Below are 20,266 nucleotides of genomic sequence, written 5' to 3' on the forward strand. Positions count from 1 at the left end.
TCAGGTCTTGGATAACTCTGATGCCATTGGGTGGAAAGGAATGTGCAAGAGGCAGACAGGCATGTCCCCCCACAGTTATGTGACAACGGTCAAATGTAACCCTTCCTGAAGAAATAAAAAAGGAAAAAGAAAAATGTTTTTTCGACACAGCAGTGCTGCACTATCGCACACTTTGCTGAGCTGAGCAGGCATGCCGTTATTCCTCAAATCTTCACAGATAGAATATGAAGTAAAGAGGGTTAGCTTAGGTTCTATTTTGTCCATTTATCATACTGCTAAATGAATTTGGTGGTGCTAACAATCATTTATTTTACTGATGCACTATTATTTTTTGTTTTAACACCTTAAAAACAACCTTCAGGGAGAATTGGACTGGATTTAATGAATTAAAAACTAAACTTAAACCAACATTTCTTTACCAATTTTGACAATCTTGATAGTGGTGGATAAGGTGACACTTTTTATTGCATCTTGTATGCAGTAAGTAGTATCTTGCAAGAATGTATGTGCAATGTAGAGGTTATTGCTCCAGATAAATACTTTACAAATGAAAATATTAATTTCAAGTTTTGTTGTCTGCATTGTGGAGTGTGATCAGAAGGGCCTCTTTATGTCTAGTAACACACATTTTTCACATTCTCCTCAGGCACAGTGTTGCATCAATTAGTAGTGATCTCAACCCTGTTCAATTGCGTAACCAAATTTAAATTCAACATGCGACAAGGTGCTAATGTCTAGCTGCAGTCAGAGATGACGTTCTCTGAGAATTCTTCAAAGAAAATCCTGAGATGAAAAAATATTTTCCAGTTAGAGTCATTCTCACACAGGGGAGAGATTCATATTATCTCCTGTCAGTCTTCTGCACAAATATTGGTTATTATTTCAAAACGGAGCATAACATTATATGTAATTGCATAGTGGTGTCTTGCCTTCACATACTGCATGAGATGTGGGGGACAAAGGGACCTGTGTAAAAGCAAAAAGGCCTTTTCTTGCGAGCTATTTTACTAACATACAGCTTGAAACTGAATTCCATGTGAAAAACATAAGAAAAATAAGAAGAATCACAATCAGGGATTCCCAGATTTAATAGTGGAAGGAAATTTATGGTGTAAATCTTGTTTAAATTCATGTTCAATTGGTCTGCATTTCCCAATTTCTACCTGTAATTAAATAACATTGAAGATTCATTAACTTGTTTCCAATCTGAACTTGCTTGACTCTACCAGCTTGCATTATTCCTCACTTTTAATTTCTCTATTTGAAACAGAAAATTAGTGCACCAGCAATTACTTGCACAGTGTGAATCTTTATTTGCCCAGCTGGATACCAAGCTGAGAAAATAAGGAGAAAGTTGCGTGATTACCCCTCTCATTTGCCTGTCTCGGTAAATAGATTGAAACTGAATAAACTCTATTAATGTGTCACTCCTCGCCACACAAACTATACTGTTCAAAAGATACGAATGTTGAGGACCACTGCAAAATGTTGTGAACACACACAGACACACAAACATAAAAAAAAAATGCTGCTTTATTTCACTGCTAAAAGTGACAGCACATAATAAATCCATACTTTACATCCTTTCTGAGTTGTTAGCACCACCACCTGGCCACACAGTAAAATGAGCTGTGAGATACAGATTTGAAATGAGCTCAACATTAATCATTTTCATTAAGATCCAAGGATCTCGGAGGAGCAGACTTTTCAGAAAGCAGCCGAAAGAAGAGGAGGACAAGAAACATCAAAGCAGTTTATGTGGGCTGCCCACAAGACGTGGGAAATCCTGCCCTCAAATCTCACTGCTCGCCCACAGAAACCAGCACTGGTAGAAAAGATCAGCCCTGTTTTTAATGACCTGTGTCTGTTGACACCTTCACCTTCCACCCCATCCTCGAGTGTTGTGTCACTATAAGCCTCTAGGTTGGAAGAGTTCTGTTTCTCTTACTAAATTTGTAGTGTAAATTGTTACTAAAGGGATAACACAAGCCTCTGACAAAGCTTCCACCTTTTTGAAGAGGAGTACAATGTAATTGTATTTCTGTCAGTATGCATCCATCAGCATCATGACTTTGTTTTTTCACAGTAGCACATGGAATTTCATCAGGGCTTTGTCTCAGTCAGTCAGGCCAGTGACTGCTGTTCTGATTCAGCTTTGAGCCACACTTCAGAGCCCCAAGCTCCATTCGACACAGTGACATCAAAAACTCCTAAGGCCATTATCTGCTGGTCTGGAAGGGAGAAAAGCCTAGGTATTTTGTAGCAAAGTTACAAAGTGTTGTCCTACATTGTCTAAATGCAAATGTGTTTATAGCTGTTCCACATGGCTACATCTGAAAGTGGACTGATCTTAGATACACCAATGCCTGCTATCTCTTGACTCCTACAGAAATCCACTGTGTATGTGAAATAAATGTTAATATGTGGGATCTGTGTCTTCTTCACACACCAGCACTGAAAAGCCAACCTTTTAATCACAAACGAGATTGTAGTAGATGAAGCACTGAAATTCTGAACTACCTCCCAACATTTCTTTTCAAGGACCAAGCCTGCCTGTGGTGACCTATCACCAGAAAAATGCTGAATCAAGAGGTGTGAGACTGCACCGCTGTGCCACAGGAGTTGCTGGAGCTTGTCAAATAACAGCTGCATCGGTGTTGGAAATCATGATGTGTACTGTGGATCCATCAGAATAACGGACAGTGTCTTTCTCCTAACCGTGACATCCCCATCCTGCATGAATCAGAGTCTTTCAAGTGGGACCCAAACAAAGGCAAAGGGTGAGCTGCTTATATTAAATTCGGTCATTATAAGGCTAGTAGTAGCTACTTAACTTCCAAACTTTGGACATTATAAGGCTAGCATTAGCTGTGACTTTTGGAAATTTCAAGTGTAGCATTAGTTAATCCTTGGACATTAATGACAAAGATAGCTTTAGCAACTCCTAAGTACTGAATATTACAAGTTTAGCTTTAGCTAAAACTTTTGTACATTATAAGGCCAGCATAAAGCTACATTATACACTGCCACTAACATTAGCTGCCAACTGCTTGTAAGGAATTAAGGCTATTATAAAGCTAAGTAATATAGTACCACTAACATCAATTGGACATCATAAGGCTAGCATTAGCTGCTATTTTAAAGTTTGCACAATATAAGGCCAGCATTAATTAGCTACTCTTGGAGATTTCAAGGGTAGCATTAGCTGCTAACCTTTGGACATCAGAAGGATGGCATGAGCTATTAACTTTTGGACATTTCATGGCAAGTCAATACACTTACCAACTTTGTTCTCTTGTACTTTGATTTTAATGTGGTATGGACAATTGATGTGAAAATATCAGAGGGCAAGAGAAAATCTTAAGCAAAAATGTAGAAACAGGAGTGTGGAAAAAAATGTTACATGGAGATGCAAAAGAAAGTAGGGCAGCTATCCTGAGGTTTTTTTTAGATTAAAAGAAAGAATTTAAAGATGGTAATATAGATCTGTGTGTATTTTTAAATTAGCATATACATTATAAAGTGCATATAGTTAGACCTTTTGTGGGATCGAAACTGCCCATCCCTTGGAGCGTTTTTGCATTTTAGAGTCTTAATCCATACTCCAGCCAAGTGGGTGGCGGTAATACATGTAAATGTTCAACGCCTTACAGAAGAGGAAGTGCAACAACTTCAACAACAACAACTCCCATATGTCCGACAGCACATGAAGGCAGCAGGAGTGGAGTCACGCGTTGTTTGCCTCAGAGTGCACTGCAAATATGGCGGATGATGGAGAGTCGCTGGAGTCGTGGCTTAGTAAGTACGCATTGAAACTCCCTTTTGACGTCGTTTATTCATATCTGAGGTTTGCAGTTATGTGCTGCGTAACCGTAGGTGTCCAAAACACCAGTTGGGCTCCCTTGACATTGCTGTAAATGAAAAACATCGTGCTAATTCGTCTGTGTTGTCAGAAAGCAGCTAACAGACAGCTGCTGGCAACTGATGGATATCGCTAGCCAAAATCAACTTTGACATTTGGTTTACTTGTGGCTTGGACTCATAAAGGGTATGTTTAAATGTTAGCAAAAATGTAGTTACTCTATTCTTGTGGTGACCCACAGAACGCTTTAGCATTTGCTCCCTGGACATGCCTAAACACCCGGAGGCGTTAACTTAACCAATTTCAAACAGGACGTGAAATAGCAACAAGAAACTGGATCAGTGAAGTGCCTGGGGGCTAGTAGAGAGAGAATTCATAGTAAGATACATTGAAAACGATGGATACGACCTATGGGTTTGGGTTGTTGCTAGCTGGTCTCGGGAAGCGTCAGAACTTGACACTCGAGGGTTGACTTAAATCTTGGCCAAGTTCATGTATCACAAAGCTCCAGCCTTCATTACCTTTCCGTGGACACTATATATATACATGTATCTTTTAGCAAGATTTGAAAAGTGTCATCAGGGCTGCATGTTCATCAGAATCTGTACCCTTTTCTTTTCAGACAAAGCCACTAACCCTTCCAACAGACAGGAGGACTGGGAATATATAATGGGATTCTGTGACCAAATCAATAAGGAGCTAGAAGGGTATGGTCACAATAATTCAATAAACCCAATCTCTCTCACAACGTTGAATCACACTCATCCAATGTTGCTTGTCTATGTCCTCACTGTGGTAAACGCATGCAGCTTATTATAAAGCCCATTATAACCCAGAGTCTGCATTACTGTTGTTATTGAGTTAGTTTTGGATTATTTCTCTCTATTCTCTCTCTCTATTTTTCAGCCCTCAAATATCCGTTAGACTGTTGGCTCACAAGATTCAGTCTCCTCAGGAATGGGAGGCAATACAAGCATTAACGGTATGTAGTATAATCATTTAACTGTGTTTTTCATTGTAATGTCTTTGCACAATTAAAAAATATTTAGTTAAGCTTGTTTTCCTTTTTTTAGGTTCTTGAGGCTTGTATGAAGAACTGTGGGCGAAGGTTTCACAATGAAGTTGGGAAATTTAGGTTTTTAAATGAATTAATTAAGGTAGTATCACCCAAAGTAAGTAAATGTTCAAACCCCTTCTAATGGAAATGTGTTAACTTGAATTCATGTTTAGTGTCACTCTGAGTGGTGCATCTGTTATTTTTCAGTACCTAGGAGACAAAGTATCAGAAAAAGTGAAGTCGAAAGTGATCGAGATGCTGTACAGTTGGACTGTGTCTCTACCAGATGAAGCAAAGATCTGTGAAGCATATCAGATGTTGAAGTCTCAGGGTGAGACACCAGTCACTTAAAACAGCTGTTAATATATGCTGATAAAATATAATACCATATAAATGCATAACAGTGACATCCAAAAATAATATATTAAACAGTCAGGTATGACTTTGTTGTGCCACAAACTCTTTTAAGATAATTTTGTCACCTTGAAGTCCTAAAACTGCGATTTCCAGAGTACAACAGCTGCTTGTTGTTATTTTTATTTTAGGTATTGTTTTAGTTGACCCAGAAATCCCCCTCGATGCAACATTATTACCTTCACCTTCTCCGAGACCCAAGAATCCTGTGTTTGATGATGAGAAGAAGAGTAAGGTAAGAAAAATTATTTTAGGCTCTGACTATGCAAACACTGCAACTTACTCACTGCACACAACTCTCCCCTTCTCTTGTTTTATATCTTTTGCAGATACATATTTGCAATTATTTGTTTTATTGGCGCAGCATAGATTATGATCAACATTTAAGATAATATATCTCTTTTACACCCTACCCTAGATTGTATTGTATATGTGTGTTCAGTGCAGAAGTATGTAATTGCATTCACTGTAGTGAAAGTATCTGAGTGCCAGCGTATTTAGCCAACATATTCAGACCATCCACTGTCGATAAGTATCAAAGTAATAGTTTGACATTTTTGGAAATAGTTAGAGAGTTAGATGAGAATATTGATACTACTCTCATGTATGTCCATTAAATATGAAGCTACAGGTGCGAGATTTTTTGCTTAGCTCCAGGAAGTCACTGCACCCTGCCAAGAAATATTACAGTGCATGACACCCCTTAAGGCCCCAACTCATTTCTATGCTTCAGTTTTTGTTTGGATTAAACAAATGTGTTATAATGTGTTGATAATAGAACTTTGGACAGAGCCAGGCTAACTGCTTCATCCTGTGTCCAGTTTAATTGCTAAACGAAGCTTAACTTCCTTTCTAACTCTGCAAGAAGGCAAATAAGCATATGGCCCAAAATATTTAATTATTCCTTGACTTTTTCTATGTGGATGCAGCAATTTTTATTAAATCTTTCAAAGAAACAACATGATTAAACAGAAAACCTAGTCTTTCATAGTGATATACTTTCACGTTTTTTGATTATTTAATGGGAATTTTGATAGAGAGATTTTAAACGATTGAAAGAGGGAGCTGATCTCTTTCTTTCTCTTTCTCCCCTCTATCGCTCTTGCATCACTGTCCAAAGGCTTTGTTTGATGTCATCCCGCAGAAAAAAAGGTCATTTAATGTGCATTTTCAACACTGAAACTGCTCTTGTTTCTTTTTTCACTCCATTACCTCACTGGCTACAGCATACCAAGACAGGTCATGACTGCATGTTTACTTTGTGTTGACTGCAGTTGAACTATGGCTGGAGTTTGTTTTTTCAGAGTCTGGGAGCTGGCATGGCTTTGCTGCCTGTGTCTGGGTGATCTGTGGGAACTGGGCTTGATTGTTTACATGCTCATGGTTCTCTAATTCCTGCAGAAATTATCAGAGCTGCTCAAGAGCAAAAAGCCCGAAGATCTGCAAGAGGCCAATCGTCTCATCAAGAACATGGTGAAAGAGGTGTGTTGGTATCAAAATGAAATGTTGTGATTGTTTTGTTTGTGTTGTAATTATGCCCAAACTCTTGTGGCTTTCCTGTTTAGAAATTGAAACCTAATTACAACACACATATCTTAAAGCCCCCCTGTGCTTGTACTCACAGTGAAGTTTAATTAGTTCTATCAATGAATGCAACTCAACTCAACTTTTTTTTCTTTTTTTTTTCTGGTCTCAGGATGAAGTGAGAACACAGAAAGTGACAAAGCAAAAAAACACACTGGAGGCAGTAAAAAACAGTGTCAAACTCCTTAACGAGATGCTTGCTCACTTCACCTCAGAAGACTCCACGGACGGAGACAAGGAGCTCATTAGGGTTCGTTCTCCATAAGATAAAGCTCAAATCACCCTTTGAAACAGCATCCACTCTCAGCCTGGCTACTGATAAAGGAAGAGCAAAACACCTGGTTGTATCAGTGAGGAGGCAACTTTTGTTACGTACTGATTTAGTAGAAAGATGGCCTACTGAATGCTGGTTAGGGATCTCTTTCTGCGGTTGGACGGACCAAAGGGATACCGGGACAAAGCCTGATTGGCTGGTCGACCATTCATGTTCAAGTTTTTACCAGCCCCGTCAGTCTACTTGCTGGCCGTCTCTCTAGTCCCAGAGCATGAGTCCAGGGCACAATTTCTCTCCCACTCTGACCACGGCTTTCACCATCGAGTGAATGCTCGTCTGAGGTTCACTCTTGTTTTATACCGGTTTCTGTCACTCTCCCTCTTGCCTTCTTTGCCCTCTTTGCCCTCTCTGACAACGGGGTTCTTTTTCTTTTGCTGGGTAGAGTTTCCATAGTTACTGTGGTTGTTCCACTATCCACCATTTCTGCCACCTAGCGAAAGCTACTGATAGCTACCGGGGAAAACAAAAGCACTATCCTCTTTCTGTTTTATGTTATAAATCAAGCCTTCATATTTCTGCAAAATTTCGTGTTCAGTAGCAGATAAAGTTGCATAGTGGTTCATAGGGAACTAATTTAAATGCAGATGGTGTCATTATTCTATTGTCATTACATTGTGCAATCAATATTTACTTCATAATGATAAGTTAAAGCAAAGAACTTGTCTATGGCCACTTTAAGTATGAGATACACTTTGCTTTTTATATCCAATTTCTGAATGACGTTCAAGATGGGGATATTAAGTGATTTTTAAACTTTTTTTTCCCCAGGAGTTGTATGGTGATTGTGACAAGCTTAGGCAAACAGTGTTTCAGCTCGCTACTGAGACTGAGGACAATGACAGCAACTTGGGTGAGGAATCCTGTAATTTGACCCTATTGATTCTGAAGACACGCTCTTCTTAACCTAAATATAAATTGGTTAAGTCATGATTCACAGAGACCTTGTGTTGACGTACGTATCAGACCAGAATGTCCTCTTGACTTGAAAAACCTTCTGCTCTCAGAGTTCCTAAATTTAGCAAACATGTTTATTGTTGGTGTTTCAGAATTTTATGAACCTCATCTTGATTTAACCTTTTAAAATGCATTTATCAGGAGACATCCTGCAGGCCAGTGATGACCTTTCCCAAGTTATTAATTCCTATAAGAAGATTGTGGAAGGACAGACCATTAATGGAGAGACTGAAGAAGCACAAACACAAACATCAGTCAAACAAGGTAAATTTTAAGTGGTAGGACCGTACAGTTAAAGCAGAGAATTGTTGGGTTGGGTTAGGGTTTTGGCATTTCAGATTCTGACATACTTTCAATTCCCCTAAAAGTCATGGTTTATATAAGCTACGGAATATACAATGGGCACGATAATAAAAGTTCATAGACAGGGAAACCTGACATAGACCATGAAATAGATAGCAATGTGCAAAGAACATATCACCCTAATGTTAAAAACAAACATCCAGTTTAGTCTGATTTCTGAGGAGTATGTCCTTTTTTAGGTATATTAGGTATATATATACTGTATACCTAATGTACTGGTGTGTCGAACCAGAATGTCTTCAAAGTACAGTTTATGTGCAGAAAGGGGTCAGGATTGTTGCTGTGCCTCAACGTACAAAAGTAACTAATAAAATAATATTTATTTTCGAATGTCTATGGATGTTATACACAGGAATATTTATGGGCATCATACATAAGGACCACAATAAGAAATCACAAGTTGAAACAAGCCTTTGCTTCTGTTGCTCTGAGATATTGCACCAAAAAAGGACATCTTATGTGAAAAAACTAAACAAAGAACAAAATAACTTTGTTCCCTGATCTTTTTAAATTGTGTGATCATCAACAGTTTTATTTCAACTCTGTTACATGTATGTTTACAAATTCATTTTATATCGAGTTAGATTTGTTAAAAGACAATAGAAAATTCCACTAACCATTTTCTGATTAGTTTCGACAGGAAAGTTTCTTGCAAGAAACTGTGCAAAGGTGCAACTGCCATAGTTCTCAATGACAGCTCAGTCTGTGTTTGTGCTGAGCAACTGGGACATCACTTCTGAAAACAAATATTTCTGTCGTGCTATTCAGGCGTCATTTTTCTTTGTATATGAGATCAACAAAGAAGGTGTTTATCTCCTCCACTTTATTCACGTGGTGGCAGAGGGCTCAGTAACAGAGATCTCAAAGCCTATCAACTATCTACATGGGCAGATAGCATTTGGATTAGTATTTGGGCATGTTTGGGTGAACTGACCATTTCAACTTCACTTGACAGATGGATGGACATAGACATTATTATCCATTTGAAAAGGAATGCATCTTTGTTTACCTTTTGCTTATGATTTTCTCCATCTGTCAGGTATGAGCCGCACAAATCAGTCAGAGATTCTGATTGACCTGGTGGGTCTGGATGTCCAGACCCCCTCTCCACCAGAGCAACAACCCCCTGCATCTTCTCTGTGTTTTCCTGATGACCTTCTGTGTGGGTCTACTACCGTTGACCCACAACCCCCGAGCCTCAGTGCACCCTCTGCAGCTCTCTCTCTGCTGGATGAAGAGCTACTATCCTTAGGTAACATAGCAATATAGTATTGTAGCAAAAGAAATCACACTTTTTTCATGAAACTATTAACTGTTGTTAGTGAATATGCTGTTTACATCTATATACAGTATCTGTTGACATATATTTGTTTTAATTTGCAGGCCTCAATGAACCTGTTCCTGTTGTAAGTAAATCAGCTGCATCAACACATATAAACTAGAGCAATCATTTGTCATCTTTACAGATTTTGAAATTGATTCCAATCATTTATACTAATGTCAAGTATTTTCTGACATTTTCTTTTCATTACCGTGTTTTCCAGGATTCCAGTCAGCGTTTGCATCTTTTCGACACTAATTCGCCTTCGGGTCCTTTATTTTCTACGCCTTCACTTTTTCCAGATGCCCTGTCTACAACAATAGCCCCAGTTAGCACTACCAAGTCTTCTACAACTGCCTCTGCCTTGGGTTTCCCTGGCCCTGTCTTGTTCACACCTCCCGTTTTTACACAATCTATCTCAACGACCTCAGTCACATTCTCACAGCCCCTCAGTTCAGTATTAACAACTGTGGCCCCGACTGCTCTTCCTCAGTCATTCAGCATGGCCTTGTCTGCTCCGTCAGCTACCCATGTCACTCCACAACAAGTCTCCACTTCACCTGAAGCTTCCCACTCAGCTCCTCTTAATGACAATCTGCAAGACCTTGCCTTGCTGGATCTTGGGAGTCCTAAAAGGTGAGTGGTACTTCTGCCATCAGGTACAACTGCAGAAAGAATACAGAGAAGCACCTGTCTGTCCATCAGTCACACATAATATCTTGGATGCCGAATCATATTTTTTTAAATTCTTGGTAAATGATGTACATCTTCTATCCATTGTTTTAAAATAAATTTGCACTGATTCACCTAAGTGGGTGTCTATAAAAGCTTAAGTTTAAAGGCACCTCTTTCTCTCTTCTGCCATTTGAAGTTCCAAGTGCATCCCAACCGCTAGCTTGCGAATGGCAGACTGATCCGCAGGACTCCATTAACCTTTCAATAACCAAGACTGTGACTTATCATTTTAAAGTGGTCATGCTAAGAGTCTTGCTGCCACTTTTTGAAATATCATGTGGCTGAGGTTTTGTTTTGTATTAGTGTGAAGTCAAGTGCCATTGCATTCCACTTATATTTTGTAAACCTGACTGCACAAAATCTGTTTTGGAACTTGAAGTTGCATCTCATTTTCTGCCTCCCTCTGTTATCTAAAGTTAAAAATAGTGGAATCTATAGTATATAATGTCTAAAAAAAATTGTTTTATTCACACAGAACACCCGCTGTGATGGACTTTGGCAGCTTGCTGGTAAAGAATGAGGATTTGTGCGCTCCTGCTACCCTGTCTTCCAATCTTGGTTTCTCCTCCACCACATCCACATCAATGCTTGTCGGAGGGATGCAAGGAAGTTCCACTCCCTCACCAGCCAAGAGGCAGGCAGATGACAGCCCTCTGTTACGCTCCCTGTCCCCCATCCTCCCTCTGAGCCAGGCCAGTGCAGGCATGGGGCAGGAAGTGTCCCTGACCAATGTCTTTGTCCCATTGGATGTCATCAAGCCAAGTGAGTTCCAGGAAATAGGCCTTATTGTTTGTGTGTATGTTTTTAGAATTTCAAATGTTTGAATGCTTTTGGTGTATAGGGAAAAATTGGACAGAGAAACAAATACAAAGAGGGACATCACATCAAGCCACAGCTCCATGTATATACATGACTTTAATTTTGAACCTAAAATATCATTTTAGGTTCAAAATTATATTTTTTGTAAAATAGGACAAACAAATTTAAAGGCTTTGTAATGCATTGCAAAAATGGTCTTGAGCTCTGTCTTTGCAGTTAGCACTGAAGCAGGGAAGACATAATGTACTGGACATTTAATATTATTTGCCAATAATCTGATATAACAGATAAGGGCTGCCGATAATGATTATTGTATATTATCAATTAATCTGCTGATTATTTTCTCCATTAATTGATTAATTGTGAAGTCTATACAATGCTATGGTGATGTCTTCAAATGTCTCTTTTTGTCTGACCAACAGGCCAAAATGCAAAGATATTCAGTTTAGTGTCATGTACAAAAATGCATCAAGTCTTCACATTTGAGAAGCTGGAACCAGCAAATATTTGTCATTTTTTGCTCAAAAAGATGACTCAAAAAAATTATTTGATTATCAAAGTAGCTGCAAACTAATTTTCTGTTGATAGATTAATCAAGCAATTGTTGCAGCTCTATAACAGGTCACTTTGTGCACAGATTTCATAGTGTGTGTAACAGGTGGATTGCCCAGAAGTTCAGTGCAATTTTACATGACAAATAGGCTTATTATCTTCAATAGTTGGGCATAGTAAATGAATTAACGGATGAATTCTAGGAACTGGCTTCAGTCTGGAGGGTAAATTTTTACTGATCTCCAAACCGTGATGAACTTGTAGAGAGGATAATTATCAAAGAGATTAAAACTACAGAGACAGTTAGGGACAAATGACAGTCTAGTCAGAATCCTCCTCAACTGAGACTGATTGGTGGTTGGAAAACTGAACTTTAAAAATTACTGCCACTTGGTGGTAGGCAACAGTGGCAAACTTAATGAAAAAGGATTTTTTTTTCCCAATTATGCCAATCAACGTGATCTGAAAGTAATTATCACAGCATGTACAAAAGGAAGAACTTGCATCAAAACATGCCTTCAGTACAGATTTCATTGTGAGCATTATGCAATTCTACATTTGTGAAAAGACTCTGCACTTGTAAAAAGAACATTAGCTGACTCATATGAGTATTCTTCATGCCCCATCAATCTCTGTGGTCATTTTCCTTTTCTTTTCCTCTTTGTGTCCTGTGTTTTAGGTAAAGTGTGTCCTGTTACAGCATATGATAAAAATGGTGTCCGTGTTCTGCTGCATTTTGCCACGGAGTGTCCTGCAGGCCGGCCTGATGTACTGGTGATAGTGGCGTCCATGCTAAACACAGCCCCACAACCTGTCAGGAGCATTGTTCTGCAGGCAGCCGTACCCAAGGTAAAACCTGATGTGCATGTGATATCACTACTACTGCACAGGAAGCTACATGGTATGCATTTATACTGTATTTAAAACTATTCCTTTAGACTGATGTTCAACTCATGAAATCTTTGCCTGAAAATTAAATTTAAGTCGATAGCTGCCTCTATTTGATATACACGGATGTCTGTTCTTCTGATTTTCCAGACGATGAAAGTAAGACTGCAGCCACCCTCGGGGACAGAGCTGGCTCCTTTTAATCCAATCCTTCCCCCTGCTGCCATCACTCAGGTCATGTTGCTTGCCAATCCTCTTAAGGTAGAGCTCAGCCTGGAGCTTTTTTGATGTTCATATATTTATTAATGCATTAAGTAATGTATTCATTGAAGGAACACTTGCATGCCTCAGCAGTGTTTTTACCTATGTTTGAGATCATACAGTACAGCACAGTGATACCACTTCTTAGTTATTCTAACCAGTATGCTTTGAGGATATATTGACCAATGACCTTGTCAATACTCAAGATGTTGTGTGTGTATGTTGTGTATTCCTTTCAGCTGTCAGACTGAGTGTGTGCATGTGTGTGTTTTGCAGGAGAAGGTTCGGATGAGATACAAACTGACATTCACATTGGGAGAGCAGCCACTCATAGAGGTGGGGGAGGTGAATGAGTTCCCGCCTGCTGACAGATGGGGTGCTCTATAGCCCTGCCGACCCATTTAGGATGGCCAGACACTACAAGACTTCCTTAATAATTTAGTTTGTCAGTGCAGCTCAGAAGTGAAAGGAAAGGGCAGTATTAGAAGGTTTTTGGGGAATATTTGAAGAATATAAAATAAACTTTAATGGAGCTTGAAGTTAGAGTTTTTCTGCTCAAGATTTTCCCACTGAAGTAGCCAAAGTCTTGTAGCGTACACCCAACTTAAACTTTACTATAATGCCAGAGGTAGTCAGTGTGGTGCAATAACAAATGGTGTGAACTGGCTGAACGTGGATGATGACTATGTGGGAAAGTATTGCTAAGTTATTATTAAGTTCTTACTGTTATTATAACCTGTTGGTCTCATTTTAAAGTTGATGTTTACTCCTGTCCCACAGTCATATCAGAACTGATTACAGGATACTTGCACTTTGGGATACCAGACAGTCTTAATATGAAGTAAAAATACATGTTGAATGAGATTGTGACATCAGTGTCACATTCACTGCTTCCAATATGGCCCACAGTTACTACTGATTACTTTGACTTGTCTCCTGAGTTCAGACTCATATTATGGTTTTTAGTCTTTCACTATTTATTGTTTCAAATGTATTATTTATTTTTGGTTAGGGGAGGGAGGTATCAGATCTTTTAACTTGATATTGCAACTGACAACTGTATTCCTTCTGCATACTCTTCTTATGATGGAGACTTTCAGTATTTCAGTAAGAAAGGCACAAATCCTTAGTGGTAATGTTTCAAAATATTCACACAGATATTTTATAAAATGTTACATTATGTAACAGTGGGGTGAACTCTGGATAATATTTTAATATAAAAATGTAATACCTGCTAGATGAAACAGCGGCCTTGTGCCAGACATTAGCCCCTTTTTCTTGGCAGGTACAGCATGAGCTAGTTAGGGCAAGGATGAACTTTATACATTAAGTGGATGTGCTGAAGGAAGTGCAGGCCAGCTGATAATTAAGCCCTGGACACAGAAAGGTGTCCAGTTAATTAAATGCCATGTATAGCTCTGCCCTTGCTCCTGCTGTTAGTCCATGTTGTGGAAATAGAGCTAAAGGGGTGGGTTATTTTTCCAGGGTCAATTGTAAATGTTAAGCTTATGTGGGAGTTTCCTATATCAAACTAGGAAAGTAAGCCTTGAGAAAATATATTGATAATAAAAACTTGGTGGTGGTTAATTGAAAGAATTAGGTTAACCATGTGTTCATCTAAAACTGTGTCTTTATTTTTTTTCTCTCTGGGGCTATTAGTGCTATAGAGGAGATTCTCTACTTATTTCTTATAAAATTATTTATTTGTCATAGATTGTTAAAGGAACTTGTCATTACATATTTTTTGAAAAGCAATTTCTGTGCATGGAAAAATAAAGAATGAGGTGGGTCTATTTATATTACAATTTTCACATTTTTGCTTCATTTTTCAGTTTCTAAAGACCAGTGTTAATGCACTAGCAAATTAACAGCATTCTTGAGGTGTATTCTAATGCAGCTGTCAATCAGAATCAGAATCGGCTTCTTTGCTTCAGCCAAAGTCATAGTGCCACAGTATAAAACTATTCGATGTAAAAGTCTAAACATTTAACAAGGAAAAGTACTCATGCAGTAGAATGATCCCTGTTATCATATATTATAATACTGGATTGCTATTGCTGATGCAATAACGTGAGCAGTGTATTAATGTTGTACCTGGTCAAGTTGGAGCTAATTTTAATTCATATACTACTGGGTCAGTAGACTAAATGCTCATCATTGTGTGTAAAATCGGAATCTGCAGAGTAAGTAGTGACTAGCTGTGACGTAAATGCATTTCAGTGAAAAGTACAAACTTCCCTTTTAAATGTTGTGGAGTAAAGTAGTATAAAATGGAAATACTAATATAAAAGTACAAATATTTCAAAATACCTCTAAGTATCTCAGTGGTGGAAGAAGTATTCAGATCCTTTACCTAAGTAAAAATACCATTTCTGAAATGTAAAAATACTTCATTACAAGTGCTGCATGGAAGTAAAAGTGTGAGTATAGCAGCAAAATGTAGTTATGTATTTAAGAAAAGTACTGGTTTGGTCCCTCTGACAGATAATTTATTATATATGATATCATTAGATTATTAATACTGACGCATCTATGTGTCAGCAGTATGTTGTTGAGCTAGTTTGAACAACAGTTTTACATACAGATTTATAGAGACACCAGATAAATCTGAGAGGTTATAAAACGATTAATGTGATTGGAAAGAGGGAAAAACGTTCTGATACGCATCTGTTTTTTTTAACTTTTTCTCTAATATTTGACATTTTTGTCACATTGGATCATTTGAATATTTATTGAAATGAAACTCTCAGAACTTTAAACGGTAAAAAAAAAAAAAAATCACTAATTGATGAAGTTGATTGATTGATGAACTCAGACTGAAATCAGACATTTTTTAAGACATTACAAGCCAAAAATGTTGGAAACGACTGGTTTAATCCTTAAAAATGTGTTGTATTTTAAAGGTTTGATATATTATCCATTGTGTTAAATCGTCATCTTAAAAGTAACCAACTGAAGCTGTAAAATACATGTAGTGGAATAGAAAACAATATTTCCCCCTGAAATGTAGTGGTTTGTTAAGTAAAAAGTAGCATGAAATGGAAATAGTGACGTACAAGCACCTAAGAATTGTACATTAGTGCAGTTCCTGAGGAAATGTACTTAGTTACTTTCCATTTCTTAAGCACCTTCACTGTCAAGTGTTTATGGTGTCACATGGTACACGTCATTAAAATGTTCAATATGCAAACTGACATTTAAATTGAGACTCTGGAAGTACGCATGTAGTTGAACGAGCATGGCTTTGGCACACTACATTTCAAGAGCGCCCAGTTGATCTGGCGCAGCTGTGTGCACTGCAGCCGACGCCAAGTGGCGCGCCAGACAGCGCAGCCGCAGCAGAACAGGCGCAGACAGACACAGCAGCAGCCATGGCAGACGAAAAACCTAAGGTAAGGAACGGATTTTGTACCGGGGGTTATTTACAGTGTTTATCCAATTCATGTGCGATAATTGTTGATATGACACTATGAAAAGCCACTCGTGCGGCCATTTCGCCAACGATCATAATTATAGAGAATGCTAACCGCACAAACCAGAGCTACCGCGCTAGCAAGCTAGCGGGTGAAGTTAGCATAATAAGCTAACGTGGCTAATGTACCAGAGACCCGGGCGGAATGAAATAAATACTAATTTCTCGTCTTTTTGAATACGATTAATTCAGACCCCTTCAATGCTGATGTCGGTAGTAGTGATGCACATGTACCACGAAGCGAAATAGCTGTTGCATGTCCAGTTAACGTTAACAAGAACAGAAGAAAGGTGAGTAACATTTAAGAGACCGTAGCGAACAACATCCACGGGACAAAATGGATTGTTTGAACAAAAACCGTTAACCAATATGAAATAGTTGAATTGTGCTCACCACCGGCTCACCCCCAAGTGTGTCAGAATAAGAGGGATTGTTGATAAGTGCAAGATACGGTGTCCACCCTGGTTAGGCCGTTGGACATTATCCGAAGTTGTAGGCCATTGTCAATTGATTTGCTTAATGCTAATGCTAGATGCTAACGTTGAAGTTGTAATGTTGCTTCATTTTCTGCGCTCAGTAACCACACCGACTCTCAGGTCTGTGCATACCAGGTGCAGTCAGGCAGATGTAACTGAAATAAAATCAGTTCACATACATTTCCATGAGTTTGACCTGTGATTAACGTTCGAGTTCATTGATACTTTTGTCAGAAGTGATTGAGGTACATGAATCTTAAATTGTATCTGACCCTGACTGATAGGGTTTTGTGGTTGGGGGCTTATGCATTACACTTGCTGGAGGTCACATTTTAATAAGATACTTGTTTATCCTTACATAACATCTTGATAGTTACCTGACTCTGCACACTATGTTTTTCTTTCCTTTAGGAGGGAGTGAAGACGGAGAACAATGAGCACATCAACCTAAAGGTGGCAGGGCAGGATGGCTCAGTGGTGCAGTTCAAGATCAAAAGGCACACTCCTCTCAGCAAACTGATGAAAGCGTATTGTGAACGACAGGTGAGACTACTACACTGTTGTAATGTTGCTCAAAAGATGTCATTGGTTCAGGAAGAACTTTGCAACACTGATTATCTCTCACTGGTTGCCACACGAAGTTGTTGATGGTTACAAGAATGAAAATGGTTAGCCCCTTGGTCACCAGAGCATCCCATTATATTGGTTTACAATGTTTTAAACATAATATTTCTCTGCCTGTCCCCTCAGGGGCTGTCAATGAGGCAAATACGGTTTCGATTTGATGGTCAGCCCATCAATGAAACAGACACACCCTCGCAGGTAAGGCTACACCCTTTTGCTCATGTTACATATGATCACGTGTAGAATAAAATTTCATGATCATTAACTACTCTTGAATGAGAGAATGAATACTAATCTCAGTGTATTGCTACTTTGTGTGTAATTGTAAATGTTAAAAATAACTTTACAGAAATGCTACTGAAGTATCAGCTGGTGGATGCTGCTTAAGGTTAATTGACTCTCATTTAAAATTCATGACAAACACTGTACTTACCTTGAATTCACCATGGAATATATGTTAACATGACTTGATTGATACATGATGGTCTGAATTTATGTGTACATCATCACAGTTAAAAGTCTGTACCATTAGACAACACGGAAACAAGCTTGAGTTGAGTTGCTGCACGAGTACAGCAAGTCTAAACACGTGCTGTGGAAGTTCTCTTTCACTTTATACGTGAAGACTGAAATGATTGTTGACTCGCTCTCACATCAGCTTTGTCCAGTACTTGCACTGTTACAATGTAGATATTGTATACAAATAAAGCACTTTACAAACAGCACTGAGCAGCTGTCAGCATCAGTCAGTGATACAGCTGTGTTGCCTTTTAAGTCCATAGAACAGGTATATAAAGAAAAGTTTTGGTTTTCTTTCATTTTGGGAGTCTCAAAGTAGACTATTCTAAGCTTCTGCACCTCTTCTAACCACTTTATGAGCTCTTTTCCCTCTTTTTGCTTACAACACACAAACATTAGGTCATTCTCTGTTTTCTGTCCTAATCTCCTTAATTGTGCTCTGTCAGGGGTGTAATTAAAATAAATGTTTCCCCTGCCTATCTTTCTAACTAATTACCTTACAAAACTTAAAGTGAAAGTGCTTAAATCCAAAACTGTTGAACAAAATTTTGGTTACATTAGCTGACCTCACTGTCAATGTCAACACTCCCTAAATGGCTTCACAGTGAAGGCTAACCAATGCTTAATAGTAACAAATGGGGGAGGAAAAACTATGCAGAATGGAAAACAGTTTTCTGACGAGGGCATGTTCACGCCAGAAGTAATTCTATTGAGTGAATAAGACATTTTTATTTGCAGGGGTCTCCAATTGTGGTAAAAAGTCAGGCACAAAGTTCCTCCCCCACAAATGAGTTCAATAAAAGCATTGGAATAGTGCTCATGTCTTTTTGTCTTTCACACAACTACTTTACTAATGAGCACATTCACAACTGACATTTGAATTTTTCCTTACAGCTAGAAATGGAGGATGAAGACACGATTGATGTGTTCCAACAGCAAACCGGAGGCTCTTCTCTTTAAAGACTGTTTCCTACGAACATCCCTACCTCCCCTCTTCATCCCAGAACATGTTTGTTATGCCCAGTCTTCAAATGTTCATGACCAGTGTTGATACCATCCAGTGGAATACTTTTTCAAAATGCTGGAAGACAGCAGCACAGTTGGTGTAGATAGATTTTATCACACTGTCATTCATGTGTTAACATTTCTGAACTGCGCATTGTAGACAACTTGTAAGCTGCAGTGAGTCTAATGTGCCGAAGAAATTAAAAGCTTGTCATGATTTTTTTTGTTTTTCTTTCTTTCTTTTAGGAAGTTTTGGGGGAAAAAAATCATTGGTCCTTGTTTTTGTTTTTATACTTATGTCATTGACGTTTTGATTCAGATGGAATTTTGTTATTGTTGTCAAGTACGCCTGCATTTTAAATCCACTGACATCTGTTGTTATGAAAATGTAGTATTGGAATAAATTGAGTTTTTTTTTTCTTTTGTTTTTTTTTTAAACATATGTTCTTGTCGTTTTCTTTTATGGATACTTAAGTATTCCAAGCCAATTAAAATGGTGCATTTAGTTTAATAGCCTGCTACAGTAAACTGCTTCACCAAAGATCTATAAAAGAAATGATAATCAATTTTCCAAGATGATTTTGCTTTACTATGAATTTGCACTTGATTAACAGAAAAAAACTATATTTGAGCAGGAATAATTTTTAAACCCTGATGGGAGTAGTCATGCCTGCAGAAAAGATGTTGCACTATGATAGTTATCTGTAAGCAATGTGTGATTAGTCTGACCTATCTCCACAGATTGCAAGTCATCATCCCTAGAACAGGAAAATCCACCCTTACGTCTGGAAGTTTAAAGTGCTGTTACAATAATCTCTAACATAACTGTTTAGTCTGTAAACGACTTGTTTTGTTCTACTCTTCTGTAAGATGGGTTTTTCAATCTTGATTTTACTTTCACTGCTTGGAGTAGGCTATTGGGTAGTTTTCTTTGTATCTTCGATGCAGGTGTTGCTACATCTGGCCTCACTTAAGATGAAAATGGCTGTTGTAGTGGATTTCAGTTAAAGCACAGTTTGGCCCTCC

General features: G+C 38.4%; 2 protein-coding genes across 4 annotated transcripts; both read left to right on the forward strand.

Moving 5' to 3' along the window:
• The first annotated feature begins 3,698 nt into the window (after nucleotides 1-3,698).
• Nucleotides 3,699-14,927, forward strand: LOC111236355 (ADP-ribosylation factor-binding protein GGA3-like). 3 transcript variants are annotated; one of them, XM_022765058.1, is made up of 17 exons: nucleotides 3,699-3,798; nucleotides 4,485-4,569; nucleotides 4,769-4,844; nucleotides 4,936-5,034; nucleotides 5,127-5,250; nucleotides 5,465-5,568; nucleotides 6,735-6,815; nucleotides 7,030-7,167; nucleotides 8,020-8,101; nucleotides 8,347-8,469; nucleotides 9,608-9,820; nucleotides 9,952-9,974; nucleotides 10,113-10,525; nucleotides 11,100-11,386; nucleotides 12,675-12,844; nucleotides 13,034-13,144; nucleotides 13,421-14,927. In XM_022765058.1, the coding sequence occupies exons 1-17, from the start codon at nucleotides 3,762-3,764 to the stop codon at nucleotides 13,529-13,531; spliced, it is 2,277 nt and encodes a 758-aa protein (XP_022620779.1). In that variant the 5' UTR covers nucleotides 3,699-3,761; the 3' UTR covers nucleotides 13,532-14,927. The 3 variants fall into 3 exon arrangements, with proteins under 3 accessions (XP_022620779.1, XP_022620781.1, XP_022620780.1); XM_022765059.1 differs by lacking the exon at nucleotides 3,699-3,798 and adding an exon at nucleotides 4,032-4,048; XM_022765060.1 differs by lacking the exons at nucleotides 6,735-6,815; nucleotides 7,030-7,167.
• Nucleotides 14,928-16,451: 1,524 nt separating this feature from the next.
• Nucleotides 16,452-19,658, forward strand: LOC111236357 (small ubiquitin-related modifier 2). The gene is made up of 4 exons (XM_022765062.1): nucleotides 16,452-16,536; nucleotides 17,504-17,635; nucleotides 17,843-17,914; nucleotides 19,130-19,658. Exons 1-4 carry the CDS (start codon nucleotides 16,516-16,518, stop codon nucleotides 19,193-19,195), a joined length of 291 nt encoding a protein of 96 aa, XP_022620783.1. The 5' UTR covers nucleotides 16,452-16,515; the 3' UTR covers nucleotides 19,196-19,658.
• The last annotated feature ends 608 nt before the right edge of the window (nucleotides 19,659-20,266 follow it).

The sequence above is a fragment of the Seriola dumerili genome, unplaced genomic scaffold, assembly GCF_002260705.1.
Source record: "Seriola dumerili isolate Sdu_G_001 unplaced genomic scaffold, Sdu_1.0 BDQW01000621.1, whole genome shotgun sequence".
NCBI classification, from domain to species: domain Eukaryota; kingdom Metazoa; phylum Chordata; class Actinopteri; order Carangiformes; family Carangidae; genus Seriola; species Seriola dumerili.